We start from the raw sequence: 22,653 nt of genomic DNA on the forward strand, positions 1-22,653 counted from the left end.
GTATATGAAAAATACAAATGGAGGAAAAAAACCCATGACACTTCAAGGAGGATATTTTACTGGATTTCCCAAAGCACATTTGTGTGACCCATAGCTTTACACAAAGAAATGATAAAAAATACCTTGCATTATTTAAAAAAATACCTAACATGTACACATATAAACATGTATCTATATATCTCAATAGAAAACCTCTCCTCATTTTGTTCTCAGAGAGCAAACACAGAATATACAACAACTTAAGTAATTGTTTTTTATGTCTAGTTTCCAGCTTATTAAGAAAATGTAACCATAAGGAGAATAATAAAAGCAACAAAGAATTCATGCTCAAGGGAAAAGTGAGGCCAGCCCTATAGATCTCTGCATGTACTAAGTCCCTATTATTGACATTGCAACCTGTGTTGAAATAAAAACAATTACAAAGGTTCATTTTAGATAAAATGCTTTAGGGATAGTACCTACAGTTACAAAGAGGTAGTGCTGTAAAATGGTGTTTTTCAAACCCAGAGTGCTTGCCCCTCTTGCACAATCATTATAAAGCTGAACTATCACCTGTTCATGTTTCCCAATGTCCAAGGCTGCAGCTGTGAGCCCACAGATTTTCAGTTTGTTGGAAGGCTGTGCCCATAAAAAGGCATTTCCTTCTGAGCACAGAACACCAGGTGCTTTTTACTTGGCAGTGCTCTTCAAATAACCTCTTGGGAAAGCACAAGCTCCAGTGTAGCACCCAGAGTCACTGCTGCTGTCAGAGCTCCACTGCTCTGTGACTTCAAACAAAACATTTTTTCTTTGACTTCAAACAAACCACTTATTCCGCAGCTATCTAACCCCTGAGCTTCATAGCAATCACCTCCATTTCTGACTAAACTTCTAGTAAGCAATGTTATCCAAAAGACCAGGGCAATTCTTACAGGAACTGGAAGCATCAGGAAGTAAGAAACATCATCTTGGTAATGGTCTCGGCAGTGACAGTATTCATGGCACAGTTCTTGGCTGTAATGAAGTTGTAGCAGACCAGGCCAAGGAGGCAGTGTGTGATCTGGTGAGAAATGTTCTGCTTCAAAAACTTCACGTAGCTTTGATTATTTATTGAAATGTACAGAAGTGACAATACTATACTCACCCATGTGTCAGCACACAACTGGAGACATGTCCATTAACACTGTATGACTTGCTTGTGTAAGCATCTTCCAAACTGCAGTGTAACCAGGATGCTGCTGGCAATGTTTTCTGCATTTGAATAGTCATACTGACCAGGGAAACAAAATCCTTGCAGGTCCTGGGCTTACTCATAAAGATGACTGCACGTCATTTTTTAGAAGGGGCCACCTCATGCTAGGAGGAATGACCTTTGGATTGGTGTTTCTTGACAAGTTACACTGGAGAAGATTGCAGTGGCACAGAGCATCTGTTTGGTGCAGAATAAATTGTTGTTGTGTGAACTCTTGAGTAGCTAAGACAAAACTACAGAATCATCTTTCTCTTGAGCTGTTGTAAGGCTGTTTCTGTAAAACTGCTTTGGGTATGTCAAGGAAGAAAAACAAGCAATTTCTTTCCTTTACACCCTCAGCAACACCAATGACTATCCCATCCCCTGGTATCTAGTGGTATTGATACACTCTAAACACCACTCCACCATTGGTGATGATTTGCCTCCAAATTTATTGCCAATGAAAAGCAAGTTTAGCTCTTCACTGTGTCATGAATCACAGGCCAACACTTATGTGGGAATACTCTAACTTGACAAATAATGAGTATGAAGGCCTCAGTCAGTAACCACAGTTATCAATACAAGATCTTACCTCTCTTAATATTACTGTGTGGCTTGTTATGTCAGCCACAGCCAACCATCCACCTCAGGGCCATCCAACTGCTTTTTTCTGCAGAGGCTGTTCTCTGGCAAATAGTGGCAGTAGCAGTCCTTGGCAGAGCAGCTTCTCATTGTAAACGATGCTGGAACCAGTGTGGGAGGTGTTCTTTGGGAGCATTGCACTGACATCTCCTGAAAGCAATATGTAGTGCCCTGAAGGCCCTTTTAGAAAAGTTTACTGTGCCTTGCATCATCCCTGAGACATAGTCATGATCCAAAGATCTTGCTGCTTCAGCAGTTCACAAAACAGTTCACCATTTCTCAAAGCTGCTCCTATAAGCCTTTTGTGCCAGTTCAATTGTCTTTATTCAGTCTATTATTGAATGGAATTCAGTCTATTATTGAATATGTTTGCAATCATTCAGTGACTTTTTCCATGGGAAATAAACCATAGAATTGCAAGTCCACACCCAAAACATAACATCTCTAGCACAATGAAAGCTAAAGCTGCGAAAGGATTCTCAGACTTAGGAAATAATAATAAAGAAATCTGGGGGAGAAGGAGGTAGAGAGGATAGAGAAATGCAAGCACTGTTGATGTAACTCAGATATCATGCAGGTGTAAAACAGAAATCTGTAGAAGTAATGAAGTAATGACAAGGTAAGTATGGCATTCCAAAAAATCCGGTCCTACCTGGGAAAGATCTACATGTGATAGCTCTAAATCCTGTTACAAATAAAGGAGCACTGAGAATTAAGAGGGAGGAAGGTTTTGTGCAGATGCCTCTCCAATGTCTGTTTTCCCCCATATGATATTTAAACACAGCTGTAGCACTGGGAAAGTGTCCTGCCATGATAACTGATTTCTGCACTGATAAGATTGAGCACACAGTTATGTTATCATTACACTTGACCATAGCATGCCTTCAGACATTGGGCATGCCTCAGCACATGAATCCACATCCCACACAACTCCAAACGACAAGACACTCATCCACCATCCTGCACGAAGATGGAGCATTCCCCCAAATGCAAAATGGAAGAGGGAGATCCAAAACATCAGTAAAATAATTGCTTTAAAGGCATCTGAATATTCTTCTCAAGCTACATTTGAACCACATACACTGCAACGAGACTACAACAGGTAGGCTTTGGAGTAAAAATGAGGCTGTTTAAGCCCAAGTTAACTTCAGGGCCATCCCTTCAGCCTTACAGCAGACTTTCTTTGGCTATTGAGAGAAGGGAAAGAAGATACAAATAGTTATATTCTTAATAAAGCAACATGCAGATTGCCAACTTCTTGGAAAAGAATATTCATGTTCCTCCCTAACTGTAAAGTACCTCCTGCAAACTGTGCAGCACTCATACTGCACATTGTGCAAACCTATTTGAACAGTTGGCATTACAGCTGCAAGTTTGTTCCATTGTGACAGATCTCCGTAGTGCCTCTGGATCCAGCTGAAGTTCTGAGTCTTCTTAGCAGAGAAAAGTTAGCAGGTTCTTCTACAAGAAGTATCCTTGGTGTTTTGGCTTGGATGTTTATCCTTATTTTTCTTCACTCCAAGAAGAAAAAATCCAAAACCAAAACCCACAAAAGATGCAATAAAAAACTCTGGAAGGCTTCAGAAGCATTATTTCTTACTACAATATATTTAAAGACTTAACACTCCAAAAACAGATATTAGAAAGTTAAAATCCATTTTCCATTAGAAGTCAAACGTTGTAAAGGTTTTTGGGAGGATATATATGACCGTTCAATTTTGATGCCTCTCATTATAGCAGAAGAAAGATCTTGTTCCATGTTTATACTCAGCAGGTTCAATGAAGCACAAAATCTTGACTGTGACCTGCAAGTGGTACTCTACACAACAGCACAATGTTAATCACTGATTTTTTTTTCATAGAAAAGTAGCCTTTCCTTCATGAAGTAGAAGTTACTGGTTTATAACTGTATCAGGCAATATGAAACCAGAAAAATCAAATTATTCTGTAATAATAGCACGTTTTTTCCCCCCAATTTAATCCTAATGTGAATTCAATGCTTTAGTGCCATCTGATTGTCATTACCTGAAAAATCTTGATTTCTGGGTGACTAATTGAGGACATTTGGTACCAGACTAGTAGATCTGTCCATGTCTTCAAAGAAAAGAATTTGGCAACTGTAGTTCAAGAGAAATTGGACCTCAAAGCATAGCAGTAAAGACTCATCACTTGCACAAGAGTTTTGAGCATCCACAGATGAATATATTGAAACAATGTGGGTATTTGTCTGCAAGGTTTTCTGGCCTTCAAACAGTGATATGGTCTTCTCAAAAACCCAGAAGCCACATATTTGCAAAGGCTTGTACATGGGTCAGTAACAGCAGTCAAATAAAACTTTTATTACTGTTTGCATCAAACTTACCAAAACAGAACCCCCCCCCCCGAATTGCTGTTTAAGATATCTTGTCATCCACATACAGTGTATGTCACCACTGAAGTAATTTTCAATAGAAATATTTAGAGTTTCTGCAATTAAAGGCTATATACACTCTGACACCAGGAAGACTTGCTGCTGTTCCCTTCCTGTGCTAATCCCAGAGAATTAACATCCTACAAGATTTAAACACAAAACATTTTACATTTCAAAGACTTTTTTCTTTCCTTTGGTAATGTTTCAGTTTACATGTAACCCTTCAAAAGCTTCTTCAAGACAAACTGCTTTCTAAATCTGCTTGCTCAACTATACTCTTGACCTGCAGGCAAAAAAATGGCAGGGATTAATTTAAGATTCTCCTCCATAAACATATATACAGCCAGTAGCTAAATGAGACATCTCAGATAGTGGAGCTGCTAGCACATTCTACCCACACAAGACAGATTCCAGCTCTGATAATTAGAGTAAAAGTACATGAACTTCTTTTCCTTCTTTGGGTTTGGTTCCCCCCCCCACCCCAAGGACCACTGCAGTTATAATTTCTCTCCAAAGACAGCAACATCACAGGAATTGATGATGACAACCTTGCAGTCTTAAGGTATTTTTAAGAGTACTAACTGTTCAAACAGTAACTTCATATAGGAATATACTGGTCCCAGCAGACAGTTCAGATGCCCTCCTAAAGCATAGCATGAGGAATTTCTGGTGTAAAGCTGAACATCCGTTCATACAGGTGTACATTGACCAGTTATGGAAACAAAAGTTGTCCCTGTACACACATACAAGGGAAACAGTATAGAGAAACACTTGACTGACAGACACTCCAGAGACAAGCTGTAGGGAGAGGTCTCCTCCAGCAAAAAGATTCAATCCGGGAGTTCCATGAGGTAGAAAAATCTTAGGAAAAAATGAAACTGTGACATTTCCACCAAGACAACTTTACATCTTTGGTTCTGCATATTGAAATACTAAATCCTACAATTCAAAGAGACTAGAGCCTCCTGTCAAGAAACCTGTCACAGAATAGAAAATATAAGCAACTTCAAAACACTTCTGCCTCTCCATTTGCACTAACTTGCTGTGCCTTTGTTTGGTAACAGTACTTCAGCTTACCTGATTTAAGCAAAATTGTCAATAAAAATACATTCTTCTTCCAAAGAGTATTAATCAGCTAGAAGGTGATAATTTACCTGAATGGAATATTGCTGTTATTAATTTTCCAATCTACATTCAAGAGGAAGACTTAAGGCTCCAGGCTGCAGATTCAGTACCATGCAAATTTGGAAGAGAAATCGCAGTTGCTGGAACACTCCAGAGGTAAGAATAAAACAAAGCAGTTTCATCATGAAGAAGTAAGTGATTAATCCTGAGCAGAAATAGTAAGTGTTCCTTGGAGTAAACAGTCCTTTAGTTTGTTGAAGGATTCTGACTCACGCATGTAGAAATAGATGAACAGAAGAGAAAACAATTTTGATTTAAGTTTTACAAGAGAATAAAGATGATTGTCCTAGAGGCTCAAAATCAGAAATGTGCCATTCATATTTTAAATTCTATGAAACTTTTGTTCTTTGTCTTCTCATTTCTCTTATGACAAGAAAACTAAGTATAACCACAGTTTAAGAATAGCTGATGCTCCAAGTGCACAGATCTCAAGTGAGAAGGCTACCTCTGCTCCTCAAATATTTTACCTCATAGTATGCAAGTTGTCCTGCTGCAGTTTGATCACAAATTGTCAGTGGACCCAAGATCAGAATTTAGAACTCATTTTCTAGAGGTTATCTGGGAAACATTAAACAGTGAAGAGAGACATAACAGAAAGAAACCATATATCTATCATTATTTAGCTTCCTGAGGATGCATGCCATGCGAACATTCCATAAGCAAAGAAAACGCAGTACTGTTTCTCCTTTCCAGTCCTTGAATGCTGAATTACAATACTCCCAGGAGAGTTCCAGGCCTTCAGTTCAGTCAGCTCACAGCTACCTAGCTGCATGCTGCCAGAGACAGCATGAACTTCATAGCAAAAAAGCATCTTTTGCTTCCAAACCCAGCTCAACCACATTTCTCCAAATCCAAGGTCTGTCCAGTATTGCGTGGGTGGCAACAACATGAGATGGCACAATTTGCTAAGGGAAATTGTCTCCTAAGGGCTCAGAAAATGATTCATCATGACAGCTGCATTTATATAAATGAACAAAGTATTTTTTCTTCTGGTAATAATAAATTTGTTTAGGTGTCCCACAAGCAGAATTACTTTATTCCTTTCAAAAGGATTCTCAAAGTGTCCTGATGATGTTGAAATCTCAAATTGGGAAAAACTGATTTTGGCTGGTGAGGTCACGTTCTTCTCTCTCATTTGAAAGCACACTACCAACAGACTATACTTCTGTAGGAATCACACTTTCTAATGTGACTTGCAACTTACAGTTCTATGATAATTTTTAACTATTCAACTGCATTAGACATGGGCTTTTTGGGGATAGGTTCATATTTGTTTCAGTGTAATGTCACAACTCTATTTTTCCGATTCAATCCTTTCAGAAAAGATACTGAAATCTTCTCAGTATCCCCAGGGTTACCTGAACAGTTGCTCAGAGATTAAAAGGCTTCTGAAAATATTTAAAACAACGCCTTACAAAGAGAAAAGAGCAGTGATGTATTCTATGTATTGACAGACAGGCAAGGAAAAACTAATGGACAGGGTTAACAAAGATGACTGAAGCAAAGTCCAAAAAATGCCAAACTCAACTTGATGTGTGAAAAGTAAAACTAACTTGTACCAATCCCAATTCTTCCCTTCAAAAGACTCAGAACTAATAATGTAAAGTAAGTTATTTATCTTTGTTGATGTAAAAATTCAAGGAAAACAGAAAAACAAATTTCTAGAACTGACCTAATACTCTCAGCTATTATTTCACTCTTTCTTACCATAATCAGACCATAACACTTAAAGAGCAATCCTACAGTAAAACACAAGGAGACTGAGGATGACAACTGTGCTCTATTCACATAGCACAGCATGTTGCACATTCCCTTGCAAAAACCACATGTACTTATCTCATGAGACAGGTAGCTTCAACATTAAAAAAGGCAAACTGACTTGAAAAAAACCGAAGTGTCATAAGAAACTATAATTCACAGAAAATACTGTTTTAACAGTCAACTTTGGTGAGAAGGTAGCAACTCCATTCTGCAGTAGCTCATATTTTTTTCAGAGCTGAATTTTTCAATATGATGCACAGAAACAGCTCAACTTGGAGTTAGCACAATTGCATGCATGGTCAAAGACTGATCATTACATGAGAGTGCTAGATGCATATCTTCCTATTTAGGTACCAATGAAAGCTGAAATTCATTCTGCTCAGTGCTGTGAAAGGTTCTACTGACAATTTCAGTAAGCATAAGAGTAAGAGCTAAATCAGGATCACGACAATGTATTCTGTACTTAAGGACTTCCCAGACAAAAGCAAAATCACTAATTACCAAACTCTGGTTAGAAGCCAAGCAAGGGATTAGCTAGCTATTCTCAATTCTGCCAGCATCAATGATGAATTTTTCCTTTTTGCTTGTTTTCTTCAGTCACTGAATGTCTGGAGTATGTAGAATCTGCTATAGGTTGTAGTTCTGGCATAAGTTATTTTCTTTCAGAGCCACTTCCCATCAAGAAGTTGAAGAATGATCTGCTAAGCATTCAAACCAACTGAAACAAATGGCAAAGATTATGGACATATTGATATTTCTGTACTAAAGAAGGAGAAAACAACTGAAACAACAACAAAACTCAAGCCTTTCAGCCTTTTCTGGTCAAACAGTCTGACAACAGTCTACAATGGTATGTTTTCATAAGTGAATTTTGCTTTAAACTTCAAGACTGATATATTTTCTGCCAGTTCTTATCAGAGTAAAATATAATTTTATGAATATTCTCTGCTCATTTTTCTTTAGTTCTACATGCACCACAGAATAAACAGCATGACATAACCTCTCAGTATTATCTGCTAAAATAATACAAAAATATGTAAAACCAGTAAACAATATTATAACTTCTGACAGACACTATCCATTTGAATGCTCCAGAAGTACTCTTTAGCCTGAAAAGAAAAATGTTAGAAAAGGATCTGGTACAGTTGTATTACCAAAAATACAGGCAAAATCACTATCAGTTCTTAAGAGTCAAGAAGCAGCATCAACTCATGGTGTGCCACGAGAACTTCAGTTTTGTTATGAAAAACTGAGTATAGACTGAAATCCATTTTACACATACCTGAGAGTAACTTCTCCAAAGTGAAGCTCACCTGATTTCCACAGCAATACACAGTATTCATTTCTTGTTAGCTATTAGTTTTCTTTTGCCAACAATTCTCCGTCACAATTCAAAGAGTACTTACTGAGCAACATCTTAGAAGCATATATGCTATGTAAAGTAAGTGTATGCAGAAGATGTACATTTAATACCTTCTATTTTAAAAATGCTGCATTCAGGGAGCTCAATTTTCTTGTATTAAACATATTTGGGGCATAATACAAGTTCAGCTATTCCCCTTGTTTACTGAAGAACTTTTAATCATGCACCACAGAGAAGGCCAAGAAGCTGCCAATACACCAAAACATTAGAACGGCAAACAAACCCATCTATTACAACCATGCTCTCCTTTAACAACCTAAACTACACCACCACACCAGAACAAGCTGATTTATCAACCTAGATGCAAAGCACAATGTAATCACACAACAGAGAAGGAAAATTCAGGACTTCATTTTCTTTCCTCACAAAGATCAGGAGGAAAATTCAATTCAATATTAAAACAGCAATTATTTTCAAATTTAAACATCCTTACTGGTATGACATCGTAAATGCAAAGCATTTGCTTTGAAACTTGTGAGGACATAAGAAAGTTTTCACCATCAAACTCAATGCTCTGCAGAAGTGATATCCCAGCATCTATGAAGAATCTGTATCACTTTTAGTAGTGTGGACTGTTATTCACTCATCTTTTTTTTTCATCAAGCTTAACACATTTATCAAAGGAAAAGAAGGGTATAACTTCTGGTCTTTGTCACTTCTTTTAATGATATATCTCTATGACTCAGTAGACTTATGAATGGAATTAAATACACTGATAGGGATTAGTGTTGAATAAAAGACATAAGAAGACCAAAACAAATTTTCTAGGCTGCCCCTCAGAAAACTCTATAGTACCTGTTTTCATATTGAGCACTAAAGACAAGTTTTTCATACACTGCTACCTTGAACATTACAAAACCACCCAACAGAATTCATACTCACGTAGTAACGAAAATTTGACATAACTGAGAAACTAGGATCCAAACATAATGATATTCCTGCTTTCCAAGAACATGAACTCCTAAAGGCCAGCAAGACCTGGGGTCTTAATGGATCTGTCTATGAGAAAAGAGCAAGTGAAAAACCTAGAAGACAGGACACATTCCAGAATATGAGCACAGTATGTCTTCCAGGTAAGGATGGTTCTGAGCACTAACATGTGAACACAGACCACATTCAAAATGTCAAACAAAAACCATACTACATGGTCCACCAAGAACACTGAGTTTATAGTGAAATTTATTGTTCTGCTTCCTAATACAATAAGCTACAAGGTACATACAGTATAAAACGAGAACATCCACAGAGCAAAGGTGATAAACATTCTGTGACGGTACAGTGGAGGTAACATCTGTCTAATCCTTCCACTTTATCCCACAAAGAGCAGCTAAAACTACTGACCCTCCCCCTCCCTCCCCTCCAAAAATATTAAAAAGTAAACTTTCTCTCTCACTTAGGAGTAGTGGGATTCATTGAGTTTTTTGAGGGCACTGCCAGTTATCTGCCAGTATCTCAAGAAAATTGCTGAAATTAAAGTAACAAAGAAAAATTGTGAAGGTGGGAGTGACATGACCCATGCAAGATGCTCATGACACCTTGGTTCACTTCTTCGCAGAGCAAATGGCCTGTAAAGAAAGGAAAAGTTTGTTATGTCATGTAAACCAGCAATTAACATGGTTAGAATTAAGATATAATAAGCAACATCTGAACTCAACAGGACTAATAGGCACACAGCTAAACTACTCTAAATGGAACCACAAGCTTCCTGTAATAAGCCTGGGAGATCTGAGAGCTGATAATCCTTCCCCCTTTATTGTCAGGTGCTGTACAGAAGGCTGCATGTCAACATAGGCACAGCTGACACCTACTATACAAAGTTCCAAATCAAATAACCTTGTCTGGGAGAACTCAGCCTCAACTCTTGAAAAACAGCAAGGCTACAAACATTGATGGAACAATGGAAGATGAATATTTACCTCAAAGGCACAAAAATCCATTTAACCACTTTTTCATATATACTTGGTGCGGTTGAGGGCTCTCTCGGCAAGGTGACCACTTTCATCTGTTATCTTCTCCCAGTCAGTCTGTCCAACAACAAAACCGATGGCCCTTTTCCGGTCAGCATCTTTTTTTTCTTCTAGATCTGCCCATCGCACCTATGGAGAACATCCTATCAGTACAATAATCTTCCAAGAAATCCTGATATGAATCTAGGCTTTCCACTGCATGTAAGAATACAAGAATACTAATTTCTACTCATTTTCCTTAGAACAGGTAAGTATTATTTTTTTCTGATAGGTAAAGAGGGAAATTATTTTTAACTGAATGGACCAGGTGTTCTACGGAGCAGACAAAAGGTATAGATAATAAGCTTTTTCCATTTCAGTGCTATAGCTCTGAGAGTTGAAGTGTAACTACTACAATTATTTCTCTGTTCAAAGCAACACTTTCTGCAGAAAGAATTATCCAAGACTCATTTACTGTTTTATTTTTATAGAAAATCTGTCTTTCAATTGCACAATGGAAACATCTAGAAGATGACTATGAAACTACAGAAAGACAGTGTTAAAGAGCAAGTCAGCAATGAATAAATGAATGAAGGAGTTTTCTTCTCTAGCTTTCATGATATGTTTCTATTTAAAATTCTCCACTATTTCTTTACACTAAGCAACGTTTTCATACGTATGTTATTTCCCCATCTTTACATCTCCTTATCTGCACTGCACCTCTTCATGGCAATGCAGAACCCTTTAATTTATTCTGTTTAACATCCACAGTGACACTCCCAAAACAAGACACCAATGGGAGGGAGCAACAGGAAGGAGGGAGGAAGAGGTGCAATGGAGAAACGCTCCAGGCCAGAAACTCATCTGAAACACACCATTGCAGGACAGTGAAAAACAGTAAGTGAAAAGCTCTTCTCTGCACACTGATTAGTCTCACTCAGGCCTCTGTGTTACTGGGAAACGTAGCCTTATCAATTATCTGCCAGCACCTCCCTATCCTCAATCTACCTGGATTTCCCCTGACATTCCTGCTGATAAGCAATGTCAGTTTTCTTCCACCATCATCTCCTCTGCTAGTGCCTTAAGTACCTCCATTTCCCTCAGACACACTATCCAGTACTACCAGTTTTCTATTTGACATTACAGAGCAAATCAATACCCAAACACTGATAGCTAATTCAAATTACTGCTAGTGGCAAAAGCTGGCCTTTCTATTTTACAGAGAAGGAAAAAATAAACATTACCTCCTTCTATTACATCTGTCATCTCCCTCTATGATTTTTCCCCTTTGTTCACAACAGAATTTCAACATGCAGCACTTGGTATTCAGATCATGTCACCCATAGTTAATCTGTATTATCTACAATTCCTAGCTCTGTTATAACTAATATGTTTACCTCTGGAAGACCCTACTTGCAGGCATAATTTCTTACAGAATCGAATGGAACAGCAAAATGAAAAGGGAGTCAATGAAATTCCCATATTACCAGACAATGAATGACTTGATATAAGCTCTCTTTCACAGAGACCATTAAAGGGTTATATACAGACAGTAAGTCATTTGAAAATTTATTACCCTTTTCTTTCCAGGTTCAGAAGCACGTGTATCATAGTCATCTGGAAGCTGCAGATAATCTTCTATTCTGCTGGCAATTGCTTCCCAGTCACGTTTTCTTTTAGCGCCAGTCCGCAATCCGTCCAGCTTGTCTGAGAACAAACACAGAGCCTCAGCGTTAAGGGAGATTATTTTTTCTATTATTCACACAAACAAGACAAGAGTGGAAAAGTTTTCAAAAGAATGAGCAGCAGAATTTGTACATCCAGCTTGTCTTGACAGGTGTAATGATGAGAGTTGAAATAAACTAAAGAAGACTCAACACAGTTTTCAAGTTTTATTGATCTTTCATGTTAACTGTGTGGCAATAACACCCAGTGTTGTTTTCTATATGAGGGAGAAAAGGTTTGCTCTTCCGGATCTACATGGAGTCTGCCCTTACAGGTACAATATAGCCAACAATAGCTGGAAACCACAGATCCATCTTTCTGTATTTGAACACAATACTAAAGCTGTAGCATTTTTTCCCAAATTTGGGGATCAATACTGTGTCATACATGGCATACATGCAGTTTCAGGGAACAAGTGGCAATTATATAACTTAATGCATCAAAGACAAGTTTTTGAGATACCGTTTCTGCTAAACAAAACGCTCCTTGGAAAGCCTGATTCTCCCCTTTCTTTTTCTCTCCCCATAAGGCAACCACTTAAAAAGTCTTCCAGGACTGGGAGAAAAATATCTCAGAATCTTTTCTTTCATGGTGCAACAGGTCAGTCATGAATATTTGAACTGTACGTTTGTCCAACAGTCCTCTTTTTCTTCTTTTTCTTATTGAACCGATACATGAGGAGAAACAATTCCATTCCTAGGTTCTAAAATTTTGTTCCACTTTAGACACTTATTCTCAGTAAAGAAAACAACACCTTTTTGAAATTATGTGGCAAACTGTCTTTGGAAAGGAGATGAAACATTCATTGTAAGATTATGAACAACAAAGCATGAAAAGGAAAACCGGCTCTACAAGTCAAAGGAAATTCTGTTACTTCTGTCGATGTAAACTACCAATTTATAAGCCAACAATTCAAGTATGTGTAGAAGGAACACTAAGCTTGGCAATTACATTCATTAAACCATTACCAGTGATGTTAGAAATACTGTTTCAGAAGTCACTGTTGTAATTAAATTCACCCACAAAAGGCCTCAGAAATAGACCAGATACAAGGCAGCATTATTTTCTGGATAGCAGAAGATGATATTCAAAGGTATGTACTTAAAGAAACTCAGTTCAGAGATGAGTTTTTTACTTAATATGGGAGAGAGGAGAGTAACAATGGAGATAATGTGAGGCAATGGTACTGCAGACATGCTAGTATAATTTAAAGTCCATAAACGAATTAAGTTATTTCTCCCTCACACACCTCAAAACCTTTTAAAGACTCCACCTCTGCCCCATTTCCCTGGAACAGATACAGAACTTCTTCTAAAAAAACATTATAATCCCCCTGCTTCTTAAAATAGCCAACATTTAAGAAAAATGTTCGGAATATTTGTATCTATTACATTATCTAGTTAAGGTTCTTCTTTTGCTCTAAGTTAAATCTGCAAAATTTGATGCTCAATCTCCATAGAAAGGTGACACTCCCTCTAGAAGACAAAATTTATTTATTCAATATTCCTCTATTACTCCAGCTACATTCAATCAGTGTAGATAATTTGTGGCATTAAGCATTTTCCAGAAAAAAATAACATTGAAGAGGAGATCAACAAACTCATTGAGGAGCATTTAGGAACATGAAAAAGTGAAAATGTAGGAGTTCTCTGTTGGCAAGTACCTGTAGACAGACATATTCCTGTTGGAAGGAAGCTATGATGCAAGCTCACCTCATTACCATTGTGAAAGTAAGTTAAGTCTCCCACTCCCTGCTGCACACCAAACAACTGAAAACATTGCCAAGAAATGTGTAATGCCCAAATGTCAGTGGAGAGCTCAGAAGCTGTTCAGAATATGCAGTTCCTCTCTGTCCCTTTTTGTTACTGCTACACAGGATTTATTTTAAAAAGTTATGTCCTTCCATGTTTGAAGCTGGACTGCTTTTCCAGAGAGGTCTGCTTCCATCCATACTATTGCAGTTCAAGGTACATGTGTCATGCAGCAGATACTACACAAATGTCAAAAACCTGCCACAAAGGATTATTTCAGAATGTTCTTTTCTGAAAATGAGACAAGGTGTCATTTTGTAATGCTGGCGCTTGTGATTATTTATGGCTGATGATTACTTAGTGTTAAACTACTGAACATCATTTTACCATTTCATGTTTAAAAACAACAAAGCAGAAGCATTTCTGAAAACCCGCAAAACTTAAAAACTCACCTGTAAAATTTTTAAAGTAACATCTGAAAGCAACTAATTTAATTAGCTCCTTCAAAACCTAAATAAATCAATCAGTTAAATTTTGCCCTTCTTACACAAAAGTCACGAAGTTTTATGTAGAATCCCATTTGTATTCTAGAGCAAATTTTACAACGGTATCAAAGTTTCAGGTACACCAGAGCCCATTTCTCCATTCCTGAAAGTTTGTAGAACTTGCCACTAAGCCACACCTTGAAACAGAGCATTGCACTAAACACTACTTTAAATTCCAATAAAAGAATCTTTGTGCACTATGCACTGAGAAGACCCATGAATAGACTTTCAGAATGAAATTGTGGCTGTGCACAGCATATAGGAAAGGATAAATCACACACGTACCCAAGAGGAATATAAGAATAAAATAAGTCTATGCTAAAGCAAGAGTTCTGGGTCATATGTTTGGCAATTGTCACAAGTCAGGATTCGCAGTTAGAACTCAAACTTTTCAGACATCTTATGAGGTTTATTACAATCAGCAAGATCTTACTGTGCTCTCCTGTAGATGTAAACAACATCTACTCAAAAAGAAAACAAAAAAAGCAAAACAAGACTCAGAGCATCATTTTCGGAGTCTGCACTTACGTCATTCTGCAAACGTTCACCCTCTGGGACTAAAGCAATAAACCTAATGGGCAGGCCAGCTCCCAGGAAATAACTCAGTCTTGCAGTAACTAATGCACACCACAGCTTACGTGCCTTTCCAGAAATAATTATAATTTATCATCTACAATGAAGCCTTATTGTGAACTAAATATAGTAACTCTTACTCACAGACTGCAAGTGCTTCTAATGTACACCCAAAGCTAAATGTTGATTGTCCTGGCAGACTAATTTTCCAAAGAAACTGCATTTTTTACATAGGAATGCCTAGCTTTTTTAAAACCTAAGTTCTGTCAGAATTTATTTTTAATCTATAGACTTACATATATATGAAACTGAATCTAGAGGGTAGTTATAAAAGTAAAATTGTAAATGTGGATTTAATAGAAAGCCCTTCTCAGCACCTGGATCTGTCTTGCAGTATGCTAACATCCAGTTTGTTAATGAAGTTTGTCTGTTAAAGGATTATTTCAACAGCCTTGCAAGTAACTTACTTCAGTATAAAAGTGACTCTGCTGCTTGCTCCCCATTTTACATTTAAGTGGAAACTATATAAAAATCATGTTTTGTACATGATGGAGTTTTCATTATGGAAGGAAACGTAACACAGTTCTTAGCATGAATTTCAGAAATAATTGTACATTATTAAACAAATCACTGCTTATAACAAAAATGCAGACCAATCCTAGCTTAATTGTCTAGCTGCCTAGCTGCTTGGTATGCCAAAACCATAGAGTACAAGGTGCCTCTGCTTGTACTGCAGGTGCCACATCATCAATATAATCCACAACTATTTCTATGACTTAAAAGAGAGCACAGCAGGAGAAGAGATGGTGTAGCTAAGCCCTTAACAGCAAAAGGTGAAAGGCTGCTTTATGCAAACCAGACCTCCTAACAGTGTTTCTATAGTGCAGTTGTGATTTTGGTTATTGCAAAGTTATGTACAGGGCTGTACCACACATGAAGAAGCAAACCACAAAATGTTAAGAAATATGTGTCCCATTAGCTATTTGTGACTTCTCAGGGACATGAGACAAAAACAGCAGTTCTGAGCAGACTGCCTAGGTAAAATCTTCATTTAGAACTTATACTGTTCAGTAAAAAACACCCCATAACATAATGACCAGAAATCCCTTTCCATGAATAATCCTTTCACCATAGCTGTGGTGCATGCATTTCTGCCTGAAAGTTGCTTTTGACTTTGACAGAATCCTAATATCAGCACTATGAGAACAAAAAAGTACAGCAAAAATTGTGCCCTTATGCTCCTGGAAAGTCCATTTTACATACTACTAAGAAGAATTCTATTGCTCTCCTGGAACTGCAAAGCATAATGAACTTTAAACTTTTCAATGCCTAAGATGCTGAAAAGATGTACTGACACCTGATAATTCAGAACCAACTACAAAGCATGCCACTACTTTGTCCTCACAGACATCAGTTTTGAAAACTGAGAAGCATCTTCAATACAGCTCAGCTATGAGGCATGTCTCCAAGAATGCAAGAAGTTACTGATGACACTTAGGAAAAAAGGTATGCAATATGAAAAAGTACAGTGTGATGTGACTTGATCTTTGCTTATATAAAAATAATAAACACAGAAAGATGAAGAATATAAATACTGTTTTTTTCAAATTTGAAGACAAAATACTTTCCTTGATCAGATGGAACAACAATTAATGAATATATAAAACAGTGATGATTAGAAAGTAGTAAAGTCTCCTGCCTCTGGCAGAAGATGAATTCCTGTTCTGTACAGACGCTTTTGCAGTTTCAGACACATGTATGAAATCAACGCATTTATTTGTCTTTGCGAGGAGGCACAGTAAAAACAAAAATTCAAGTCTTGCAAACATCATTAGATACCAACTATAAGAAACAGGAAAAAATAAATACCCACCTAGCTTTGCCTCAGAAGTGTCCATCTCCCATTTGCTTTTCGGAATGTAACCCTAAATCATACACAGAAAGAAGCTCGGAGGATTAGAGAGAGACACACATGCATATCACTTTTGAACTGGAAACAGCATTACAACGGGAGTTCAAGGTATTTCTTTTTGTAAGGCACAATTCCCATTATCAGATGGAGACCAATTACTTGTTATTTCAGAACTTCTGCATCCACTTGCCATTCAGTGATTTCAGTAGCCCTTGCAAATCATTACATGAGTGCTGCCCTCTGCAAACACAGAACTCCAGAATGAGTCTGACAGACAGCAAAAGCACACAAAAGTGTGCAGTTACTGTTTTGTATTATTCCAGGTGGCAAAGTCACACAACTTTCAGGCATAAAGAATATTCAAAGCTTTACAAACACAAATGAAAAAGTTACCGTAAGTTTTTATGAACACATTCCCAGATTTAGTACACATAAGCTTCACTTACTCCTTTTGAAGGGACACACTAAATTAATGTATGAGTGGTTAATCCACAATTAAACAATTTTTTTGTTTAAATGAGGAATCTGCTGAGTCACTAGGATTTAAGTATTACTTTTCATTTTAAAATGGTACTCTTAGTGCAATGATTCTTATAAAACAACTTTGCCCTACAAATAATGTCACCATGTGTAATGATTTTTAGCCAGTTTATTCTTTGTAAATGAGCATAATGAAAATAAATTTGGCGAAAAGGTATTTACTTAAGTTAGCCTCTTGTTGTATTTTCTTTTTATATTCTTTGACAAATAAATTGTTACTGAGCAACCCTCATTTCAGCGGTTCAGTTCAGGTATAAAAGTACTTATGTTCCTCTGCAACCACATAAAAAAGCTCAAGGTAGTGAATGGAAGCCCTCCGAGAGAATTTAATTATTTTTTAGAATGTTTTTTAATAGAGAGGGAAAAGAACTACTCTAGAAGATTTCAAGAAGAAAACAAACAATCCACAAACCAGTTTCATTACACTAACTTCTTTCCTGCTTTATTTATAGGTTGCTTCCACTGTGGTAAAAATATATGTGTATTTGTTAATACTATGTGTTACTAAATTCATGTATTCCAGTAAATTCCAGAGAGCCACACTGCATTTGATTATATTCAGCACTGCTCTTAAAAAATCCTTGAATTACCTTTTTCTATCAAACATATATCAGTGACTTGAGGTTATCAGATCTCTGGATTTTCTTGGTTTTAATCAAATCTGTAATTAATGCAAACCAAAACAGTCTGTGCTGCAATGTTTCCTTGTAACAAATAAATAAACTTCATGTATATACATATGTTTATACATTTAAACCAAGTTGCACTTTGAAGCTTGCTCAGAGAGTTTACACCACAGCTAAAAGCCTGCATTAAACAAAGTGATGTGATATACTGGTGAGAACACTAAGTTAAATGTATCAATAATTCATACCATCAAGCACAGAAAAGCAGGAATTGTCTGAATGCTACAAACAATCTTATGGGAGTTGATAATAGCAAGAAGAGTGACTTTGATGGTGTGAAATGGCCTATTGTGTGCTGAATCTATACAATATCCTGGTCCTCAAATAGGATAAGCAAAGATTCAGACTTTATCCTTTGGTACAAGACAGTTGGATATTTCAAAGATATCTGCCAGATGGCAGGAGCTTCAGACTTCCCTTTTCTTACAGGATTAAATGCAGCAAAATGAATTGCATAACCCTTATCAAATGCTCTCAAAAGGGCAAGAGATACCAAATACAGTGTCCTGTTCCATTTTCTGTCTGACATAATTCTCTGAGATTAGCCATCTGACTGAATTCAAGAGATTACCCAGAGCAGATAATGCTCTTTTTCATATCTTGTGCATCTGAATAGAACACATTCTTATATGCAGATTACTTTTTGCTGTTTCTTTGTCTCAAAGAAAAGGCCTATTGTTATAAGTGCTGTACATTAGGACACTCCCCAGAACCCATAAACACACACATACACACACAGATTTATGCACAGATGTCTCAAAAGCTAAAGAAAACTTTCTCTTTTAACTATAGCTCATAGAAATGGGACTAGCAGCCATATTCTTGTAAACATGGATGCATCTTTGAAATGTTCTAACCACACTTTATGCAGTCTCATATTCTGCGCCAAAGAATAATTTAGTAAAGAGAATAAATCAGTCACGTTGAAAAAAACAGATGTTTATTAGAATCCACTTTTCCTAAGCTTTTTAAAATTCTGATTTCAACTGCTTTCTGACCTGCCATCTATCCTGACGAATAGTAAATTTCCATCCAGGAAAAACACTTTGCTGAACTCAGACATTTTTGGTTACTTCCTGTTTATTGAACTTTAACTGCTTGGTTGTGGGCACCAAGATTTGAGACATTCAGCTCATCAAGCACAGACCAGTTGCAGCTCCAACACATACCAAGAAGTTACAGCAGGAAGCCTTTCGTAGCCTTTTAAATACACACCTAAAAAAGCCAGCCCTCAGGGCAATTCTGTAACCTTTATTTATCCAACAGACCTAATGCCTCACCTTGGAAATATCACCTGACAAACAAAGTCAGTCAACCGTGGCAGAAAAAGCAGTCTTCATAACTGTTATCATGTACTGTTATCATGACAGTTGAGGAGAGTTCTTTAGACACGTGAAAGGAAATAAGCTAAAATAATCTTTGCCCATTGTTCCCATCCCTCCACTTTGTGTCATTCTTAGATTATCTGGAAGACAGCACTATTATGTACTGCAATTTAAAATATCTCTATGAGGCATGTTACCATGCTCTATAGACAATACTGTTTGTAGCACATACTCACATATTCTTAGAAATAAATTAGGAAGAAATAATAAGATTTATCATTAAAGTTCTCCTAGAAACGTTTAAGTAAAAAACTGATAGAAACATGTGTGTTAATACTGCACTGCTTAGAACGGCAATGGGCTGGCGTTTGTAAGTCTGAGATTCTCTCTCAGACACATTAATGAACAATTTGTTAGGGATGGGTGATGTGTCTCCTACCAGTTCACTTTCTTCTTCCTCTGCTGTGTCCTTCTTTGCTTCTTCTTTCTGGTCTTCAATATTTGCATCAAAATCCTCCATCTCCACCTGTTCCAAAGCACATGCACAGACTTACAAGGCTCTGTCTGGATTTGAATTATTGTCTTTTTAACACAGAAAGTAGAGATGTCCAAATTCAAATAGAAAAGAAAGGATTCATCTTTGAAAGTATGATGATGCAATGTATAAGAATTCTGTGTCCATTCTGGCTTTCCTAAGAAGCATGTTCTCTTCTAACAACAGAGTGACAAAGAATATTCTTTACAAAGATTTTCTGGGGAAAAGCAAAAATTGTTCATTCCTTCCTTCACACGCATTCCTCGCATTAGCACTACCTGTGACACCAAGATACTTTTCTTGCTTCCCACACAATCACATTTAAAAACTTGCAATGTCAGAAAAAGTTCTTAAACTTGCCATCTATATATACCTGGAATGGCTGCCGCTGCATAGAACATCTCTACTGAGCCTTTATCTTTTATGTTTTTTTTTAATCACAGAAAAGAATAATAGTAACCACAGAGTTCAGTGTAACAAAATAGCAGAATGATGACATAACATCTAACTCTGCTCATCTAATGCAATACTTTCTGGGCTCCACAGCTGTACTGGGGACCCATGCATATACTCTGGAATAGTAGAACTCCCCACGTCTGTACAGGCCTTTACATAATTTGCAAAACCTTGTAAATTCCAGTCTGTCGTTCTCTGAACCTACTTTATTGTGGAACCTTTTGCTGTCCCCTTAAAGATTACTATTTTCCAGTACAAAGAATTTGGAGATGCAATAATAACTTGCTAACATTGTGACAACCTGCAAAGACCGTCTGTCTACTTCAGCAGTTCATCAGTTTCTATGGCTGTGTCAAGAGATGTTGAGACAGCAACAAGCTATGGTTCATTCAAAAAGACCACACAACTAAAACACTAATTTATGCCCACAGCTCCTGACAAAACTGCTAAAAAAGAATGCAACAATACAGTTGGCTGACACACCAAAGATGCATGTCATGGCAAACTGCAAATGAAGTGAAAAGGCAATTTTAGCCTTCTGCTACATGTGATTTATTTCTCCATTCTCTGCTAAACATCTGTATTTCTCAAAACAAGGACCGAGTTTAAATTTGTTTATTTCCTTATCTTACTTTCTCAAAATATGATCTAAATGATTCAGTAACCTGTAAAAAGTGCTGAGCTTCATCTAAGAGTGCAAAGTTTCTCTTAATCTTCTTAATTGGTATTCAACAGTTGCTAAGAGCAAAGTGACTTCAACTCTTGCTCAAAGATGCCCAAGTCTGAGCTTCAAAAAGGTGATAAAAGGTAAAAATATACATTTTTGTTTGGGATAATTCATAATAACAAAATACGCTTTCCTGACAGTGATTTTGGTTTTCTAAAGTGCCTTGCTGTGATCACATCTTTGTCAGCTTCATATTTTCAGTACAGTGACATTGACCTAATCTGCAGTTTTAACAAGCACAGAGATTCTCACCTCTTCGATAGCAGCATCCTGCAGCAGAGAACGAATGTCCAGGCGCATCATGTGGCGTGGTGCTGCCTCCCAGTGATCAGACATCTAACAAAACACACAAAAATGAAGCACCTCTAAAAATCTAACAGATTCATTGGAAAATTTGCTTTCTGGTTGCTAACAGGATGTATCTGTACTTCAGTAATTTTAATCAATCCCATGAAATAACTACCAGTATTTCTTAGAGGAAGAGTGCAAGCATTATGTAGTCTATAGTTTTCAAACAGCAGCAGCCCCAAAAGCACAATATGACTCCAGATGTATATAGTTACCCTGCTGATATCCTTTAGCTTGCGCCCATGAATATTCCTCTTGGAACACGTCTGGTTATCTGCACTCATTTCAGCTAAGTACACCTAGAAAGAAAAAGACTGTTAAGTACTGTAAACCAATTTTTAGAGCTCTTTTCTACCTTGTAATACACTCTGCAGTTATACACTTTAAGAAAGGTCAATTTGTAACTGTAAACCACAGCATTTCTCCTGAATGTGGGAGACTTTTCCATTCAAAAGTTTAGAAACATCAGCATATGGCTGTCAGCAAGTTCAAATGCTATTCTGGCTCCATTACCTCAAACCCCTTTGTTTTTGCAGCACTCCAAAACTGTTCAAAGTGTCGCACTCTGTCATTGATAGCATCAAGGATAATGAAGGGAAAGAAGCCGTCGTCCAAGGTCTTTTTGAAAGTTTTAAACATGCTGGTACGATAGGTCTCCTCCATATCAGCCTCATATTCGTACTCCATCACCTTTACCAAGGACAAAAGCATTAAGAAAGAGGACATCTATAAAATGGCTAATATTCAACACCTGAATGGCATGACCACAAAGCACACTGATGTGGGAAAAAAACCTTTCAGGTCAGTTTTTACGAATTTGCTCATACCACCCTAATATACCACCCAATATAAGTTATATTGGCTTGTTTTGAAAAAAAGCCCAGAGACTTCTGCACTCTTCCCAACCCACAGACTGGAATTCTGATTGCCACTGTTTTTCCAGAATGTCTTGT

The 22,653-nt window shown here is 37.2% G+C and overlaps 1 protein-coding gene across 3 annotated transcripts in view; it reads right to left on the reverse strand.

Annotated features, from left to right (window-relative positions):
- Positions 1-9,779: 9,779 nt before the first annotated feature.
- YLPM1 (YLP motif containing 1) overlaps positions 9,780-22,653 on the reverse strand; it is a 35,693-nt gene continuing 22,819 nt past the window's right edge. For 2 of the 3 annotated variants that reach the window (XM_064714580.1, XM_064714579.1), the window contains exons 14-21: positions 22,214-22,390; positions 21,916-21,999; positions 21,605-21,688; positions 20,074-20,160; positions 17,045-17,096; positions 12,154-12,284; positions 10,548-10,727; positions 9,780-10,196 (exon numbers count right to left, since the gene is read on the reverse strand). In XM_064714580.1, the coding sequence (XP_064570650.1) occupies positions 10,581-10,727; positions 12,154-12,284; positions 17,045-17,096; positions 20,074-20,160; positions 21,605-21,688; positions 21,916-21,999; positions 22,214-22,390 (762 nt within the window). In that variant the 3' untranslated portion in view covers positions 9,780-10,196; positions 10,548-10,580. Of the gene's footprint in view, positions 10,197-10,547; positions 10,728-12,153; positions 12,285-17,044; positions 17,097-20,073; positions 20,161-21,604; positions 21,689-21,915; positions 22,000-22,213; positions 22,391-22,653 lie in introns of those variants that run through there. The other variant, XR_010440476.1, reaches the window with a different exon arrangement.

Source organism: Zonotrichia leucophrys, chromosome 5 (genome assembly GCF_028769735.1).
Source record: "Zonotrichia leucophrys gambelii isolate GWCS_2022_RI chromosome 5, RI_Zleu_2.0, whole genome shotgun sequence".
NCBI lineage: Eukaryota > Metazoa > Chordata > Aves > Passeriformes > Passerellidae > Zonotrichia > Zonotrichia leucophrys.